The sequence below is a fragment of the Balaenoptera ricei genome, chromosome 18 (genome assembly GCF_028023285.1).
Source record: "Balaenoptera ricei isolate mBalRic1 chromosome 18, mBalRic1.hap2, whole genome shotgun sequence".
Taxonomy (NCBI): domain Eukaryota; kingdom Metazoa; phylum Chordata; class Mammalia; order Artiodactyla; family Balaenopteridae; genus Balaenoptera; species Balaenoptera ricei.
Window position 1 is genome coordinate 6942362 of NC_082656.1, and position 19992 is coordinate 6962353.

General features: G+C 42.5%; 1 protein-coding gene across 1 annotated transcript in view; it reads right to left on the minus strand.

Moving 5' to 3' along the window:
• Positions 1 to 3847, minus strand: part of UBL3 (ubiquitin like 3) — a 69855-nt gene extending 66008 nt beyond the window's left edge. The window contains exon 1 of the mRNA XM_059902849.1: positions 2765 to 3847. Within this exon, the coding sequence (XP_059758832.1) occupies positions 2765 to 2791 (27 nt within the window). The 5' untranslated portion in view covers positions 2792 to 3847. The remainder of the gene's footprint in view (positions 1 to 2764) is intronic.
• Positions 3848 to 19992: the final 16145 nt, after the last annotated feature.

A 19992-nucleotide genomic window follows, 5' to 3' on the forward strand; every position in this document is an offset into this window, starting at 1 on the left:
CTGCAAATTATTTTTTGTAAAGAATATAGCAAATCCATTCACTGGGGGTACCACTCCCACCCACCCCCAAAAGACTGGCTTGCTCAATTTGGATTATAAGAAAGAGACTACTTATGGTAAACAAAAAAATTTACTGAATGTTTAAAAATAAATTTTAAATGTTAGTTATATTTACGAAATACAAAAGTGATGCTAAAAAATCGATTTTAAAGTGAGTCACAATAATTGCCGTAAGAAGACTTTACCAAAAACATCAAATGATTTAGCAATTATAGCTCAGGAATGAACTATCTCCAATGAAAACATGACAGGGGTTATAACTTCACTGCCCCACCTCGTCTCCTAAACAGGATTTTCCTATACAACTGACAAGCACCATTAACACGTGAAACAGCTTAACATTTGTTTCTAAATAGCACATACGAACTGTTGCTACTGAGAAACTTGACATTTTTACTGCATCTAGCAAAAATGCATGTATTCGTACTTGCAAGGGTGTGTATCCTGATCACTTAAGAGTTGTACTTCAAGGGAAATGTCAGAGTGTGGAAAGAGGTGGGAGTGGACCAGCTGATGCTCTCCAAGAGTGGTAAAAGTCTTCTCACTTTAAGTCACGGATGTAAATGCAGATTGTCAATTACTGATAATAAGAAGTTGAACAAATATGAAGCATTTAATTGACAACTTTCAACCAGTATTTATGTCATATTTCAAAACGTTGAGGATTCTAGGTACATATCAAATAAAGGCACTTCTTAAGCAAAAATGCAATGTAAGTACTAGCAAATGAAGGTTTAAAAGGTTTTAACGCTGGAAAAAACCCTCAAGACCTCCAACAAGCTGGACAACTAGAAAATGACACATAAAAAATATTCAGAACCATCTAATCTGAGCTGTACCTTAGATACACTCTGAGATAGCATCACCAGGGCATTATATGTTTATTACATAATACTGCTTTGCCCTTGCATATCACCTTTAATCAAGGGATCTCAAAGCACCAAAGAATCATCAAGGCCTTAAAATACAGTCTGAAACAGAAATAGTTGTATTTTATAACTGCAGCTATTAATAAAACCTTGCCACTACTTCCCAGTCCCCTGAGCCGAACACTAGCTTCCAAGCCTTCTCTCTGACTTGGAAACAGTATTCCCCAAATCATCTCTATCTGTGACTGATGCTACCCACATTCCAGCTTTTCTTCATCACCGGGCCTAAATAAAGTTGTGGCACTGTTTTAATGACACAAATCTATTTCACGACAACTTCTGTGACAGATAAATAGTACGTAGGGTGATCATATCTCACAGTGCGCATGATGATATAAGATGGAGGCTTTAGAGAGAGAGCCAATCTTTGCTGGAGGTGATGAGCCCACAGAGCAATTATCCAACAGAGGAAAGAGCATTTTCCAGCTCCGTCCAGAGACCTCTCCAGGCAACTTCGCCAGTAGGGTGGAGGAAATCAAGTCCAGCTATCCTTAAGCAGGCCGTAGACTATTCTCCCGTGTGCACACCAGGAGGGAAGGGAAAACTAAAAGGACAGTGTTCGAGTTTTAAGAATCAGGAAGGAGGGTGTAAGGTTGCTATGTGGCCACCCAAGAGACAGAACACTGTGGTTCCTTTGCATTTAAATAGTGCACTAAAAGGGAAATCAAACGCTAGCAAAATGTCTTTAAACCAAGGTCAAATTATGCCAGTTAGAACCATTTAATTTTTATTTTACAGCCTGTAAATGAGGTTCACTCTTATTGAAACAGCTGTCATTTTAAAATTTAATCACCCGGAAAGTTCAATTTTGATCTTTCGCTGAAATATACAAACACTCAAATGTTAACTTCATGTAAGTGAGCATAACTATGTTAACTTCAATTCTTTCATAAACAAGATTATTCACCTTCCTGTTAATTGCATTACATTTGACCCTAGGACAGCAAAGTGTAATTTCACACTCACACAAACCCACCTCCCAGCACTGTAAACCTACATGGTTCCTGTTAGTCAACAGTCTCGTATCCTTAACCTTTATGCAGAGTACTTTTTGTTTCAGGTTCTTAACATTCCAGGATCAAGGCTCAATCAATAATGTGTTTTATGAGCTTTTAAAAGTCCAGTGATGTAATACTACTAAATATTTGGTACTAAAAGTCCTGGAATATTCATTAAAAGTGCCAAAATACAGCCAGCCTAGATTTGTGAAAATTCCAAAACGTCTTAATATTTCTGTTGCCATACTTGTTCACCCAGACGTTTCAAAAAGCTCACAGCAATTTCTGGTCAAGTTTCTCTCCAAGAGATGACACGTCCCTGTTTTTGGAAATATCAAGCTTGTACCTACTGCATTAATGATCAGTGCCACCGAGCAAGATCCCCGTTTCCCTGCCCACCTCTGTATCTAGCAGGGACACCCGTCCTGAGCTCTGCCCACTGCCACTGACGTTTTCGGAAGCTTTAAAGACACAAGTGTTCAGAGGCTTCTAGCAAAGAGGAAGAGATTTTCTTCACTTCAGGCTACCTTGCTACATGTTCCCAACTTCTCCATTGTCTTTAATCATTTAGAAAACACAAATGAGAAAAATCCGCATTAAAAGCAGTACTTCCTCAAGAGGGACACCAGACCCTCCAACTTCTCCAGATCTCCCAGCACCGTGTCTTTTCAACAGTCCCCCGCAAACCTTCACCCCACGCCTGTATCCTTTCTGATTAAATAAGACTGGAAACCACAATTAAATCAAAGGGTGTCGTAACTCTTATCCTTCACTTACCATATCCGCCGGGACATTACTGGACATCTTGCCGTTTGATATATACCCAGATGTTTACGCCGAAAAAGAAAAAATCAAAAAGAGACAACAACAAACAAAAAAGAGAAATCTTCGAGCTACAGAAATCAACCTTCACGATCTTGACTGATTCGAGACGTGCTTCCCCCTAAAATAAGTTCTTTCAGAGCCAAGGTGCCGGCCGGGCCGAGGTTCCGAGCGAAGAGGAACAATCGCCGGGAGCGGTGTGGCCAGAGCAGGAGGGAACTCCTGGGGTGGCAGCCCCGTCGCCGTCGTCAGCAGCAGCAGCCCCAGGACCGGCCGCGCCAGGTGGACCGAGCCGAGTGACACACGGACATGGAGCGGGGTGGGAGGGGGTTAAATCGTCTTCCTCCTTTCCCAGCCCGGCAGTGATTCACACTTGCTCCCAAGTCGAGTCCTCATTAAGCAGGAGGAGAATGCCCCGGCGCCGCGGTACACAGATAACTATGTGGCTACACATGGACGCGTCCCCCGGCGGACGGCGCGGGGAAACGGCTCAACTCGCGCGGCCGGCGTTGCCAGCCGGGCCGCGGAAACCCGCGCTCAAGGGCATTTAACTCGTTGGCAGCCGAAGCGCAAGCCCGGGCCGGAGAGCCGGGGCGGCGAGCGGGGAAAGCGGGGCGCTCGGCCCGGCAGGAGACCCCACGGCCCGTCGGGGCTCAGGCCGCGGGCGCCTCCGGGCAGCCGCGGGGCTCAGGGCACATAGTCTCCGGCTTCCCGGCGCTCTTCTCTCGCCTCCGCCTCCCCCGGCTCCGCCTTCCCCTCCCCTCCCCGGCCTCGCGAGCTCCCCGCGACGCCGACTTCGGCTGGGCCCCGGAAGAGCCCGGGTCCTTCCTCTCCTCAGCCCGGGAACCGCTTCCTCTCAGAGCTCTGTCTCTCCTCCTCCTCCTCCTCCTCCACTTTTCAGTACCCGACGCCGCAGCCGCCTCCTGTCATCGCCCCTCAAGCCAACATGGCGGCGGCGGCGGCGGCGGCGGCAGCTGCCGGAGCGCGAGTCGGGGACATGGGAAGAGCACGACCCCCCCCTCACAGCCGCCGCCCCCGCCTTCCTTCTCCCCCTCCCCCTCCGCGAACACCAAATGCGTCACTACGGAGACCACCCTCGAGCATCACGGGAAGTGTAGTCTACGCCGTTGGGGGGCGGTGCGGAGGGAGCGGGCCGCCTAACGCGTCCTCGCCCGACTCCGAAGCCACGCCCCTCCTAGCAACAGTTGCTAGGAGAGGAAAGCTCGCTTTAGCCAAGCTGCTGCAGGGGAGTTAGGAGATACCTGCTACCAGAAGTGCTGTGATCGTGCGAATTATTGGGCGAAAATTATTCTGCACAGAGAAATTCCCTCGTGCACAGTACACACGCAGAGTTAAAACGTGGTTTACCTCCAAGCAAAATCATTCATTTTAAGGATAGCACGCTCTCCACATCCTGCAATCTCAAAGCATTTTGTATAGTGATTTCGTCTAGGTCTCTCCTCAACAATACATTTGGAAGATCAGAAGCATTGATTTCCAATAAGGTCATAGAAGTTCAACAAGAGTAAGGATATCGTTAGGCAGGGAGAATGTTGGAACATGTGTTTCTTGAAGACCCAGGGCCATAAAGCTACAATCTAGTTAATTGAAATTACCAAAAACTGCATTAGATGCAATAGTGTATGAACCAAAAACTGTATTAGATACGATAGTGTATGATGCTAAATCTCTATCAGGAAATAGCTACTACAAACTACGTGAGGATTCGCCAGTTTACCAGGCTAGCCCTGAAATTCTATTTAACTGAAGATGTAATAGAAAATTTATACACCTGCAGTGATTAGCAAACAGCAGAAAATAATACCATTAGTGAGAGACTTAGATGAAGAATACATCTACCCCAGATTTAGGAACAAAATGCAGAGACCACAAATGTCTATCTGACTCCCTATACATATCTCTCTTAGGGTATTTTAGGAAGGGCCGTCTCAGTGAGACACCTGCATAAAAATGCCAACAGAGTAAGAGTCTGAAAGCCACCTCTCCAACCTACAGTTATGTGACCTCATCTGTGAAACAGTCTTGCCTACCTTCCAGGGGTAAAGTAGGGGCACTTGTGAGGATAAATTCATGCAGGGAAAATAAATCACTTTGTAAATAACAATGCATCATTTGATGTGAAACGTTACTACTTATTCATTCAGCAAACAAACACACCACGCACTCTGCTAGGCACCAGGAGTTTAAAAATGAATAATCCAGGCAGTGTCCCCCATTGTCTAGGAGCCTGTGTCATTCCCCACAGCAATCTCTCCCGTCAGGTGTGTCTCATCATGATGGAAACTCACAGGACATTTAGAGTACCTGCCTCTTGAGTAGCCCGGCTGGAGAAATTCCAAGCACTCCTGGAGGCCTACATCATCCTGGGGTGAGTTAGAGTGGTAACCAGGGAGGAGGAGGGTAGATTGAATTCCCAGAGAGACCAAAGGACAGAAGAAAAAAGAGGCCTGAATCTTGCCCTGATTAGCCTTCAGGACTTGGTATAGATATTTCTGAGTCCATAGCTACATGATTTTCCTTGGCCTCATTCTCCATGTTTAGCAACCACAGAGGCCTCTCCAGCAACCCTCCAGGAAATAAGGGCAGCCGAAGATGTTTCAGTGAGTTCAGAAGGAATATTGAAGGCTCTTGCTCACAAAGTTAGTCCTTCACCCTACTCCAAACCCCAACTTTCATCCAACTACTGCCCTGGCCAAGGCTCTGCAAGAAGCAGAAAGTGGCAGGATGTATAGAAGCCTCAACTCACTTCCTCTGCTGTTTCCCAGCAATCATGCGACGACAAGAGACATAATGACCACCACTGCCAGCCCAAGACCTTGGCATTTCTGATACATGGTGTTGCTGTTTGACACTGGTTACCCCAGCCACCTCCACAAAAGGCAGCATCTTTCATAAGTAAAGTCCCTGCACCTGGATGTATTTCCAATCTCTCTTCTAAGAGAGGCTGCGACATTATTCTCCACAAGACTCATTATAGCTCTTTCCTAATAGAGTTAAGGCACAAAGGAGCATTACTGGACACAGTCGCAGACTTTTCCACTCTCCTCTCTTTACTCTGTACTTCCCGACTCAGGTGGGTGAGAAGAGACTGGAAAAAGAGCCCATCTGTCCACGGCAGGAAAGGATAACATCTTCTTAATACCTTCAATCTACTCTCAGCATCAATTTGAAGGAAGCAAGTGACACAGCATTTTTGTATTACAAAAAGTAACTCTACGGGAAATCAAAAGACCTGGCTCTGGCGATGAATTTGCTGTGTGACCTTTGACAAGACACTTTGCTTCTCTGAGCCTCAATTTGTTCATCTGAGGGGGTGGGACTAAAATCTCTAAGGCCCCTTCTAAGAGTCTATGAAGTCAAGTCCTGGAAGAATAACACATGACACCCATGACCTGTTAAAAATATCTCCCTCAAGTGACTGCTCATGGGTATGAGGGTTTTTTTTGGGGGGTGGAGGGCAGGGTGTGATGGAAATGTTCTAAAATTAGATTACGGTGATGGCTGCATAACTCTGTAAATGTACTAAAAACTATTGAATTGTACACGTTAAATGGGTGAATTTATATTTTTTTTAAATTATAAATACACATAATTTAAAATTTACCATCTTAACCTTTCTGGGGTGCACAATTCAGTGGCATTAAGTACATTTACTCTGTTGTACTACCATCACCACCATCCATCTGCAGAACTCCTTCATCTTGTGAAACTGAAACTCCAAACCCAATAAACAACTTCCCATTCCCCCTCCCCCCAGCCCCCGGCAACCACCATAATACTTTCTGTCTCTATTAATTTGACAACTCTAGGTACCTAATATAATTAGAATCATACAGTACTTGTCCTTTTGTAATTGGTTTATTTCACTTAATGTCTTCAAGGCTCATCCATGTTGTACCACGTGTCAGAATTTCCTCCCTCTTTAAGAGGAAATAAATACTCCACTGTATGTATGTATGTATTACATTTTGCCTATCCATTCATCCATCGATGGACACTTGGATTGCTTCTACCTTTTGGCTATTTTGAGATGGATGATTTTTATGATATGTAAATTGTATGTCAGTGAAGCTGTTAAAAATATAATCTCCCCTATCTGCCATGTAAGGGGTCTGAAATGATTCCCATCTTAGGCTCATTCCTTAAGGGTCTTCACAAAAACCTCTGGAATTTAAACTAGAGAGAAGCATTATTTTCTATAGACCAGTAACCTTGAATCAGATATTACTTTGCTTGATTATCTCATTATGCCATCCATTGTCGTTTATTAAAGATCTGGGAGTAGGAAAATGCCACAAGAGGTAGAGAAAGGTTTGCAGCAATGCCTGGGGGGTGGAGGCAAGGGTTGTGGATATACCATACTCTGTGGGCAAAGTGGAAGGAAGAACTTTGAGGACCGCCTTTGCCCCCTCTGTCCGGTTTTACCCAAGACTGGCCTGGTCCTCTTTGGTCCCAGTGTAAGAGTCACATCAAGGTTTTGCTTTGTAAAATTATACTACATTTCTTTCTCACGAGAAAATCTATATGAAGCCCCCTAAAACCAATGTGAAGACTCCTATCATAGAAGGATTCTCAAGAAATGTTCATTTCCTACCACAAAAAAGGTCGAGGTCTTTTCTCTGAAACTAGACATAATTTGCTAGTTACTAGTTTAGTAATGGACTTTCCCCCTTTAGTCTTTACTCTTGCTGCAGCAGAATAAACGGACTATGTGTGTTTGTAGATTTGAGAATCGTGCTCTGAAGGCGTTTGGGATATGAAGAAAAGAATTATATTGTGTAAGGCAAGGGAACAGCCCGGACACGTTGGCTGACCTATTTTCACTCCTGAGGACCACCCCTGCACATGCGTTGCAAATATGTCCAGCCCTTTAACCCTACACTCCCCTAACCAGACATTCTCAACCCAGTTCCCATAAAAATCACTAGGAACCATTTAAAAAGACAGATAGATGCCCCAGCCCTTCCCCAGAACAACTAAATCACACTCTCCTGGACCAGACCTGACACCGGTATTTTTCAAAGATTCCCTAAGTATTTTGATTGTGCAGCCAGAACTGAGAAACACTGTGTATGTCAAATTCCTTCAAGTTCAGCTTCCTTCCTTTGCCCCAGTCTTGTCTTAATAATAAGAGTGATAACCTGTAGGTACTGTGATTTGTAAAGGTGGCCACGGTCACAGAGATGTAAGGAATAATCATAATCCCACCGCTCTCCCCTCCCCCGCCCCGCTGTGTTCATTTACTCACCCAGACCTTGACCTCTCCTCTGATCCAACCCAAGTCTCTTTACCTCAAGACATTTCCCTCTGTTCAGAGTCCAGAAAGGGATAGAGATGGGGAAGGGGACATTTAAAATACCATGCGATGGGTTGATACGTGCCACCATGGGAACAAGCACTGGGCAGTTGGAAAGCACAGAGGAAATGAGGTGAATTCAGCCTGGAGGTATCTGGAGTTGAACCAGGTGAAGGCCAGGTGAGCAGCCGGGGTGTTCAGGAAGAGCATACACACACACACACACACACAAACACACACACACACACACACACACACGGGTTGAGACGCAGACTAGAAGCCAAGGAGTCAAGGAGGGGAGATGGCTGAAGCCCAGATTGCTGCTTGGGAATGGGGGAGGGGTGGGGCAAGAAAAGGGCAGGAGAGAGAAAGTGGAGGCCAGTCACCAAGCACTTTGCAACTGAGGCTAAGCAGTTTGGATTTACTCTGATAGCAGATGGAAGCCACTGAAAGGTTGTAGGTGGGGGAATGACATGATGAGATTTGTTTTTATAGAAGGATGGAAAAGGGCCTCTGAACTCCAACAGTACCTTTTATCTGGATGTTTTGGGTTAGTTGTCATGGACCCATGTAATCTAAAAACCCTTAGGCGGTCCTGAAGACGATCAAAGCCCAACTCTTTTTTTTTTTTTTCAGATCAGAAAGACCAGTTTTGGCCTTTAGGTTTGACTCCTAATACAGTGGTTGTTACTCTGTCTTCTGCTAACAAAGTTCCACAAAAACAAGGAGTCATTCTACTACATAATACATAGTCAACCCAGTATGTATTTTTCTCTTTTATTTTTAAAATAAAGAGCAATGCCAATATTATAGAAACTTTGGAAATTAGAAAAACTACTTTTGTTTTTTGTATATTTCCTTCCAGGTTGTTTTATGTACATAATTTCACATATTTGTGGTATGCATAAAATTTTCTTTTCAATATTAAATGAAAATTCATTTTTTAAACATTAAAATTTTTTAATGTTACAAATGGCTACCTAATCTTCCTACTCCTCATTTGTAACGGTTGCATACTATTCCACTGTGTCCATGTACTATAATTTATACAATCACTTTCTGTTTGGGGGACATAAAGGTTGCTTGCAATTGTATGCTCTTTGTGCAAATAAGCCTTTCTGCATTTTGAATTACTTGTCTAGGGGAGAGTCCGGAAACTTGTTATCATGGAGTCAAGTCTATAAGCCTCCCCATGGCTCTTGAACTGTGCATTCAAGTTATTCTCCAAAGGGTTTGCCTGCTTAGAATGCTGTCGGTGAATATGAATACCAACTTTACCATCATCACCACCCCAGCCCTTACGTGTTTCCATAGCTGTACTACCTGTTTATAATATGTACGTATACCTTGCACACAGCAGCGCACAGTGGTGACGGGGTGGTCAGAGCTCCACCCCGTTACCCCATCAGCCCTTCTCTCCTCCAATGAAAGACACAATCCAAGTAAAAACAAGTATTTTCTATGTAAGCACAACTTCAGCAACACACCCACACCCATATCTATACACACACACACACACACACACAACTCCAACCAGATAGGAGACCCCTCATATTTAGAAATTTTGGATCTGTCCCTGACTATGTATGCTATTTATTAGGTTAAAAAAAAATCCTGTTCCTTGTGGTTTTTCATTTTGCATTGAGATGATTTCTATCTGGTTGAGCCTTTTTCTGTGTGTAAGAAATAAACATTTTTGAATGTTTATTTCTTACACACAGAGAGCAAGCAGAAACAGGACAGCAAATACAGTACGGTCTGGGGCCAGTGTGGATAAAGCCCCAGAAGCTTGCCTGGTGCAGAGCTGGGGCGATTCCCTCACGTGGGGAGGATGCATCTGCCCTCCAGCTGGGCATGGGTGACATGACCCTGGAGTTTCAAGGGTCATTTCAGTATAGATATCAATCAGATAACATAAAGAAATTATTTTCTTATTTACAAATAATTTATTGACATAAGACAGCTCCTGGGCCACCACGTCATGAGTGAAGGAGGTAACACCCAGTTTTGCTACAGGTTGGCAGCTTTGTTATTTCTTCCTTGGGCTGCAGCCACCTTTCTTCCTGTTTGGATCGTGGGTCTTCAACTATCTGTAACCTCCTTAAGGGCCTGAGCTGGATTTTATTCATCTTTGTAGCCTCAACGCTTAGCATAGTGAATGAATAACACCCAACACCCTTGTCAGTAAGTGCACGGAAGAGATGAACCTTTATGTTCTCTTCCCAGTTCCATGATTTTGTAAAGTCGGGGATTACCTTTTGATGTTCTATTCAGACCTAGAGGTGTGCCTCATTAACGCAGAAATGATATTCAGACTCAGCTCAATTGCTTTCCCACGACTAAGAGAATATGCCAACAGAAAGACAATTTTTGTGTGAAGGCTGGAATTCGCTTTTGAAAAAACGAGAGTTATGTTTTTTAATGGCACATAGTTCTAGCAAGTTTTTGCAAACACACAGCCATGGGAGTTGGGCAGTCTGAGTTCATAGGCCACTAGAGAAGTAATACCCGTGTTTGACCTCTTGCTGAAGTCCCACAATGCCTTTCTTCCTGACCTGACCCCATGTTTGACCACACTATTGAATATCTAAAGCTAAAGCTGGAAGGAACCTTAGTGATGGCATCATCTTCAACTCTTTTAACAAGTGAGGAAATAGAAACTTTTTGAGAAGCACGCACATTTTCTCTGTACTTTTCAAATGTACGTGAGAATGAGTTTCCTCTAAGATGCTCCAAGAAACAAAAAGGCAGAATAGTTCCTAGCGGCATTATGTAATTGTTGAATTATTATATAACTTTGTGTTAAGTCATGACAAATATACCAAATGAATATAAAATGTATCATCAAATTGGTACCCTAAAGTACAATCATTATTCTTGGTTTCCACTGTCACAGAAATCAGCCCACCATCACAGGATTATTCAATGAAGAAAAAAAAATTTTCAATGCCAAAAGTAATAAAACTCTATTCAATTAAAAAAAAATTTTAAATCCTGCATTAGCATTATACTCCCATCAGTGTAGGGCAAAAGAACTGTCCTTAACACTAATCTTGTGGCATGTGGCATGAACTGGAAATTCTGTTTCTTTTGTACCCCAATAACCTCTACCATAGTCATTGGGCTTTTGTTTGCTCATTTTTATTTTTTTATGGAAGTTGATTTACAGTGTTGTATTAGTTTCAGATAGTCATTGTTTTTGACACTAGTTTTTTGATTGATTGATCCATAATTATTCCACGCTGTTCAAATTGTGTTTTTTTCTTTTCACCAAGGCAGATAGTGACCCTGTCCATCAATAAATGCATTGCACATTATATTACTATCTAAGAGAGCAGAATGAAGAATCAAAGAAAGATTTCTCCAAAGCCTTGTGTGTGCTCTTGAAGGCTTCCAGTGTATCACACTGACAGGGAGGTTGCCAGTTGGAATGCCTGGGCCAAAGAATGGCCTCTGTCATGACTGATTCAGTCCTTGAGTCAGGCCTTGTTGGGCAACTGCCCTTGTGGCTGAATTTCACGACCGTGTTTCCTACACTGAATAACCATCAATCTCATCCTCCATGCCGATCAGGGACTTCACAGAGGGGCCGGGACCTAACCGTCTCACAAGGGGCAGCAGCGGGGAAAGAAATGCCGTGTTTAACTGTGCATCTCATCCAGCAGGCCAGGAACCTTCATGCCGCATCACCATCTCATCTTTTGGGGTGATTCATATGTCATTAATTTAGCACACAGCCTTTGACTTAATACCACAGATAAAAGAGAAAACCTAAAATGAACTTAAATCAACAGATTATAGTGAAAGAGTGAGAGGAAAATAACATATTGGTTGTGAGTGTGGGCCCTGGGTTTAAATCCTGGCTCTGCCATTTACCAGATGTGTAAACGTGGGTGAGTTACTTGATTTTCTCATCTAAAAAAAATTATGAAAGTAAAAAAGTGCGTACAAAGTATATAAATTTAAAAGAGAACTCTTTCTAGCACGTAATAAGCTCTCAATGCTAATCTACGATTATAATTACCATAATGAAATGGGATACAGTGATAGAGACTTCAAGTGTTAGTGCTACAGGTTTGTCTCACTCTACTTTTTCTGCTATGCTAGGATTTTCACATGTGATAGTAACTCGACTAAACCAACTTCTCTTAGGGCGAGTGTTCTCAGCTATTTGTTCATGCTCAGCTCGGATCCAGCAACAATATTGGCCTCTTGTTACAGAGACCAACGGAACCACATTTCTGAAAAGGTCGGCCTCATGGCTAGCAGAATAAAGCAAGTTGAACATGGAATTTTGAACCCTAAACTGTGACCTCATGGCCTCTTACTTCACAGACAAAAGGAGTCAGGTAAGAAATCTCACAAATTTGTATCCAGCCCTTAACCTGTATCATCCATACTCTTCCCTCATCAGCTTTGGGGGAAGTCCTAAGCCTCTCCTTCTAAGAATCAGCCCTCTACCCACCCAGGAGCCACTCCTTCTGTCCCCAGAACCCTGTTCCAACAAACAACCCTTCTCTTGTCTTCCATCTTCCGTCTCTCCCTCTCCCAAGGTTCTTCTGCCCAGGGTGACCATATAACATGTTGTCCCAAATCGGAAAAGTTAAAGAAAAGGGGGCATTGTTGATACTTACACGGGGAAGCTGGGACTACCCCAGGCAAACTTCTCCTTACCATGGAAATATGCTCAAATCTCTCCTATCTTTAAAAAGAAAAAAAACAGGCTCTCCCATTTCTCAGAACTCTTTCTAATTCCTCCTGTATCTTGTTCCTCCCTTAATATCAGCTTCTTTAAAATATTGAGCATGTCCCATACACTCCATTTAACCCTCACTCAGGGCTGCTGCCAGGAAAGCCAGTCAAGTGAAGGGCCACGGGGCAGATGGTTCTAGATATTTCTCACTTAAGGGACGTATCATGCATACACATCTAAAATCCTAACCTTCCCTGTATGCCATCAGAGCACATGGTAGTTGCTCAGTAAATGCTGTGAGTTGGATAGTTAAGCTGAAGATACTAGGAAAGTTCAGCAGTCGGGCTCTGCATCTCTTAGGACTCTCCTACTATCCCCCTGTTAAGAAGACATTGCTTTACAAGATTGGTCGGATTGTCATGGGGAAGCAAGGAAAACAGAGTCAGCAGGGAGTGACTGTGTTTCTGATTTGTAAACAAAGCTGCCACTGGCTCCTGGGTATGGCCAGTTCTGACAGTTTCAAAGTTCTGTGGGGATTTGGAGAGGAATTTTCTGTTTTGACCTTGTGCTTAGCTTTTTCATGAAATATCCCTCTGTACGTTTCCTACTATTATTTTCACCTTCATCACTTTTCCATCCCTGATCTTATACCCACGTGACATTGAAGTAGGAACATAAGTCTTCGGTGAGCTCAGGATCCCAGGAAGAGAGAGTAACATGGTAATTTTGTTAATTTGTTAAAGCCCCGGAAGCACATTTCCCAATTCTACTTAGTGAATTTGTGTCTTGCCATTTTTAAGCAGAGCTGAAATCACAAGCATTTGGATTTAGCTTGAAAATGAAAACACACGTGAGTTCTAAACCAGCTTCAAAACTGAGAAAAAAAAATGGTTGTTTCCTACTTAAAGAAAATCTAACATGAGAGATATCCCTAAAACACGTTATTGTGTAAGTTCTTCAAAACACTGCAGCAATTTGCGCAAAAGTGTGCTTGGTGATGCTTACAATGCACATGATGGTAGCCTAAGGATTTGAGCAGTAAAGCCCAGCCATTTCCATTATCACTGAAAAATCTCCATTTTTCATTACATTTTAGCAAAGTCATCTTTTCCCTAAATCCTAGAAAGCTTCAAGCACATTTCACCCCCAAATATTTCTATGTGCTACAGAGAATACATGAAGAACATAAACAGAAGAGAAGGGGAAGAGACAGAAGCAGTAAACCCAGGCATAACATTTGCAAAAGAGTTAGCAGAAAACTAGGCAACAAGCACAGATGCCATGCGTGCCCCCAGGCAAGAGGCGGAGGATAGTTACTACTCCCTTTGCCAGCTCTGCTTCTTCCCTGAGGAGCCCAGGGCAAGGTCCTTGACCCTCTCCGTCTCCTCCTAGCTCTCAACACTTGCATTTGTGGATTATGCCTAGGCTGTTTAGTTAACTTGCCCAAGGGCAATTACACCAATTACAAAGTCATGGATGGGAATGATTTTGTGAAGCTCTTTCACTTGCAATTTTTCATACTGCACGGGGTTTTAATCAGGTAACAGAATGGGCAAAGAACATGGAATGTTCCTCCACAAACCTTCTAGACTCTATCCTGTGTCTGCCTGTTTTCAGGATACAGAAAGTGAGGACAAGAGACCTCACACCAATCAGAATGGCATCATTAAAAAGTCTACAAGTAACAAATGCTGGAGAGGATGTGGAGAAAAGGGAACCCTCCTACACTGTTGGTGGGAATGTAAATTGATACAGCTACTATGGAGAACAGTATGGAGGTTCCTTAAAAGAACAAAAAATAGAGCTACCATATGATCCTGCAATCCCACTCCTGGGCATATATCTGGAGAAAACTCTAATTCAAAAAAGCAGCACTATTTACAATAGCTAAGACGTGAAGCAACGTAAATGACCATCGAAAGATGAATGGAGAAGGAAGATGTGGTACATATATACACAATGGAATATTACTCAGCCATAAAAAAGAATGAAATAATGCCATTTGCAGCAACATGGATGGACCTTGAGATGATCATATTAAGTAAAGCAAGTCAGACAGAGAAAGACAAATATCATACGATATCACTTATATGTGGAATCTAAAAAAAATGATATAAATGAACTTATTTACAAAACAGAATAGACTAACAGATATAGAAAACAAACTTATGGTTACCAGAGGGGATAGTGGGGTGGGTAGATAAATTAGGGGTTTGGGATTAACATATACACACTGTTACGTATAAAATAGATAAACAACAAGGACATACTGTATAGCACAGGGAACTATATTCAACGTCTTGTAATAACCTATAATGAAAAAGAATCTGAAAAAGAATATGTATATGTATGTATAACTGAATCACTTTGCTGTATACCTGAAGCTAACACAACATTGTAAATTAACTACACCTCAATTTAAAAAATGGTTTAAAAGAGAGAGAGAGAAGGAAAAGACAAGAGGAGAATATAAAGAAAAGGAGGGGGCAGCAGAAGGCGAACTGAATGGTACCAGCTCTCCTAGGCAACCTCCATGTGTCAGGCACCATTTGGGGCTTTACATCCTTTATTTCATGCAAGCTTTACAACAACCCTGTGAGGTCACATCGTTTTGCTTAATTTTACAGATGAAGAAGAGACTCAGGAGATAGATAACTTTCTCAAGGTCCCTGGGATTCAGACTCAGATCTGTTTAATTCTGAGAAGGATTAAGGAGAAGGGCAGGGAATAATTAGAAAAAGTATCATGTGGCAGTTTGTGTTAACTCATGTGGCAGAGTTGAGTTAAAACCTTAGAAGGACATAAGCGTCACTCTCTTTAGCTCATGTATATACACTTTTCTTCCATAAAGAACAAAAACAGATTAAGTAGCTTTAGGGACCCAGAAATAAGTTATTGGAATCATAAAATGCTGGCTTTTGAGTTTAGTTTCTTCTAAGGGTATAATTTATCCATTAAATCCACCCCTGGGGTTCTCTTATTCCTGGAAGGGTGTTCCTACTTTCTGTACAAATATGATTCCAGGTAGCTCTGCATCATGATGTAGTCAAAGAAATCAAATAAAACTTTGCCATTTATTTAAAATCAAATCACACGACTAACATTTATTAGTATAAAATGGTGGCAAGCTTAAATGCATCTCCTGACACTATAAAATACTTGGAGGCCTGAACAGATCTTGTGCTTTTTTGCTATTCTTTTTCTTGCAAGCTTCATCCCTTTAGGACATAAACAAGTGGCCCAAAGCTCATTTTTTAAAGTGTTCTAAAGAAGCACTTGTCAAATTTCAAATTCAGATTTCCTTGCAGGCTGCACATGGAACAAATGAAAGATGATTCTGTTGAAACTTGAGTGTGCTTTCCCCTACACCTAGTGGTTCTTTGGGGCTTATCTTGTACGGTCATTAAATTAAAAAACCAGTTTCCTCTGAATAAGGTTATTCCTTTGGAATATGCTAAATAACAGTTATAAAAATATTTTGGGGAGGGTTTTGTTGGCATTGGAGGTGGCTTTTTTTTCCCCAAAATTTAAACTCCAATTATATTTCAGCATACGTGCATTCTTTAAATGGGCATGTGCTGTTTTGTTCTAGTTTCTGTGGTAAATCAAATGTGCGAAGTCTCAAGTTTATGAATAAATCATATTAACAATAATTCTTATGAGGTTAAGTATAAAATTAAAAGTTTTGATTAAAAACCATCAGTACCTCCATTGTCGGGGGGGCACTGTGGTTCTCAGAACAGTTGCCTAGTGGTCCCCGTGCTTTACTGGGTTGGGATGCCTTCGCGCTGGCGACCTTATTCACCCTTTATTTATAGCACTATGGGTGTGTTTATTTCCATTCTTGTAAAAACTTCCTGCTGATGGCAAGATACACAAAGCTTTCAGATCAAGGACAGGGACCTACCATTTTTGGAACCGATCATTTTTTATGGGATGGTTCATTATGGATTCTTTAGCTAAAGTGGATGGTCTTTTTTCAGCCTTTGTTTTTAGTGCAACTAACCTAACTGGCTGGAATTCACTTTATTCACACTGACAAGTAAACGAATATATGGTCCTGGGTGGAGGGTTGACATTTCTAGGTTTTGATCAGCCCATGTATTCTAGTCTGATTCTAGAATCAGAGGAAAACTTAGAGAGGCACATCCTGTAAGGGTTAATCCACTAGGTCTCCAGCTTGAGTTCCTTCACGTCAGGGATCTGAAAAGATGGTGATGGGGGAGAGAGGAGGGAAGAATCCTTGAAATAATTTCAACTCTTTAAAATGGTTAATAGAAGTTGTATATTTGTAACTGATAAGGCTGCTCAGGAGACTCAAATGTCACATTTCTTGGATTTTTGGCTGGAACATGATGGCATTGATCATCCCATGGAAAGATCTATTAATAAAAACTTAATAAATGCAGTTTAGGAGATGAAAATCTTTCAGAAAAATGGGGTGCATTGGGGAAAGATAACAAAATATTATGCAAAACCACTGACTGTTCATTGCTTTAAAATAAACCCTTAGCACCTCATACGAAAAGACATGGCGGTGAACAGCAGGGATACAGAGTGAACAAAAGACAAATCTCCGCTCTTGTGATGATGAAAATTTCGTATGGAGAGGCAGAAAATAAACAGGTAAGCAAGAAAGCAAGTAAGTAATTGATATGGGCTGAATTGTGTTCCTCTCAAAATCCACATGTTGAAGGCCTAACCCCCGGTACTTCAGAATATGACCGTTTTTGGAGAGAGAGCTTTAAAGAGGTAATTAAGTTAAAAATGAAGCTTTTAGGGTGGAACCCTATTGCATTCTGACTGGTGACCTTATAAGAGGAAACTAGGACACACAGAGAGACAGCAGAGGAATGTGCAGAGAGGGATGACCATGTGAACAGGCAGCAAGAGGGTGGCCGTCTGCAAGCCAAGGAGAGAGGCCTCGGACAAAACCTAACCTGTCAGCACCTTGATCTTGGACTTCCAGCCTCCAGAACTGTGGGAAAATAAATGTCTTTGTTTTTTGTGTTTTTTAAAAATAAGTTTCCATTGCTTATGCCACTCAGTCTGTGGTACTTTGTTAAGGCAGCTCTAGAAAACCACTACAACAACTAAAACAGATACTGCCACTTCAGGTTGTGTTAAGTGCTATGAATAAAATGACCCAGGGGGACAGGGCAGGGAGACTCCAAGGGGGGTTTCCATCCACTGTGGGGGTTGAGAAGGCAGCTCTGAGGAGGGATATTTGTGCTGAGACCTGATGCCCAAAAGAAAAGCCACTTAAGAGAAGAGGGAAAACCGATGTCCAGAGCCTGGATTTTGGTAAAGTTACCAAGGAGATGTCACCACTGAGACCTCTTGGGGGTCCAGTCACCTATGTTCTTCCCCAGGCGAGCCCCCTCACCCCTGACCCCGTTGTGCACTGTTGCAGACTTGGACACGGTTACAAAACAGTGTGGTCCATGTGCCTAGCAGAATGTTATGATTTTACGCGGTATTTATATATGGCCGTTGTATTTGAAAATTCGCAGTTTTTAAAGATATCTGTGATAAAAACCGAACTTAAAAAAAAAAAAAAGAGTAGGTAAGAGTTTTCCAAGCAAAGGGACCAAGACTCTGAGAGGAGGACAAGAAATGGAGAAGTTGGTGGGGCCTGAACTTGATCCGTGTGGGAGCCAGGGCAGGGGATGAAGTCAGAGTCGGATAGAAATGGTTAGTGCAGGTTTGGGGGGCCCAGCAAAGAGTGTGGCTTGATGTTAATGCAGGACGGTGTCAGCATTTGACTTAGGTTTTATATAAATCACTCTGGCTGCCATATGGAGGATGGATTACAGAGGGGCATAAGGAGAAGCAGGGCAATCCATCTGGAGAGTTTTGCCATAATCTAGGTAAGAAAACATGATGACTTGAATGATCGGGGTGGGAGGGAGCAGAGGAGGGTGTGTGGTTGGATTCTGGATGTGTTTTAAGGTACAGTCGACAGGACCAGCCAAACTGACCCCTTCAGCATCCATGGCAAGCGGTCATATAAAGGAAAGGGTTACAGAAGAGATGGTGATAATTTTACAGAGACAAGCTTCTATGTGGAAACATGCATGTTCCCAAGGAATTAACAGCAGCGGTGATAAGGAATGCCAATTTAATCAGCGTTGCTTCTTGTGGCAAAGATACCCGGGAGCGCGCTTCAGCAGCCAGACCTCTGTGTCCCTGCTTTGACTTCCTGAAGAGCTTGAAATTCTTCTCTCTGCCCTTGGCCCAAAGTCTGTCATCCTCCCTGTATTTTTCTCCTGGGGAGGTTGTGATCACGCTAGCGACACACACGCAGGCCAGTCTTTGCTAGCGGAGTGGTGAAAACCACTTTCCTCCAGAAAAAAGTGTAATTGACAAGGGTGCAATCTGTCCACGGGCGGGCAGTTATAAGTAATAAAATAGAGCCTCACTTGGTTCAGGTGACTCAGATCCCATGTGTGGAGAGCTCTGTCCAGCCTCATAAGTCAGGTCCAGGTTTATCTACCGTCATCCTGATTTCTGCCTGACGCTGGCGAAGTTCCACTCTTCTTTGTCCACCCAGCACTAGGCCACGCTGTTCCTCCTGAATAACAGAGCCCTGTTTCTGCAGGGTCCTCGATTCCAGTCTCAGTTCTAGCAAAGCTCTCAGTTAAACTTCTCTGACCCCCAGAAGAGGTCTTTTCTGATGCTCAGCTTCAATTGAAATAAACACCCAATCTCTCTTTTGGAGCTATCCTCTGGTTTCTGCCTCTTTTCCCTTTTACGTTGTTGTTCACTAGACTCTATGCCATCTGGTTTTTCCTGGAGGAATAAAAGGAGTACCTTTTGTTTACACATTAAAAGATAACACTTAATAATCATGAGAGTCATTCAACAGATACATACACTATACCATGTACTGTTCTAGATGAACCCTGCCTGAATCAGCTTTCTGACCCATTCTGACATGAAACTAGATTATCACTACAACGGTCCTTTGGAATATCTATTTGTATCAATACATAAAATCAATGCCTAATCAGTATCAATACCTAAAAGGCTTCTTTTACTCTAATCTTTGCAAAAATAACAAAAGGATTAATTAAGAATGACTGAGTTCAGAAAAGGCATATAAATGAATTTGTCTTTTAAAACTTGTCAAAAATCACAACTACAAATGTAATACATCTTCATTAGAAAAAT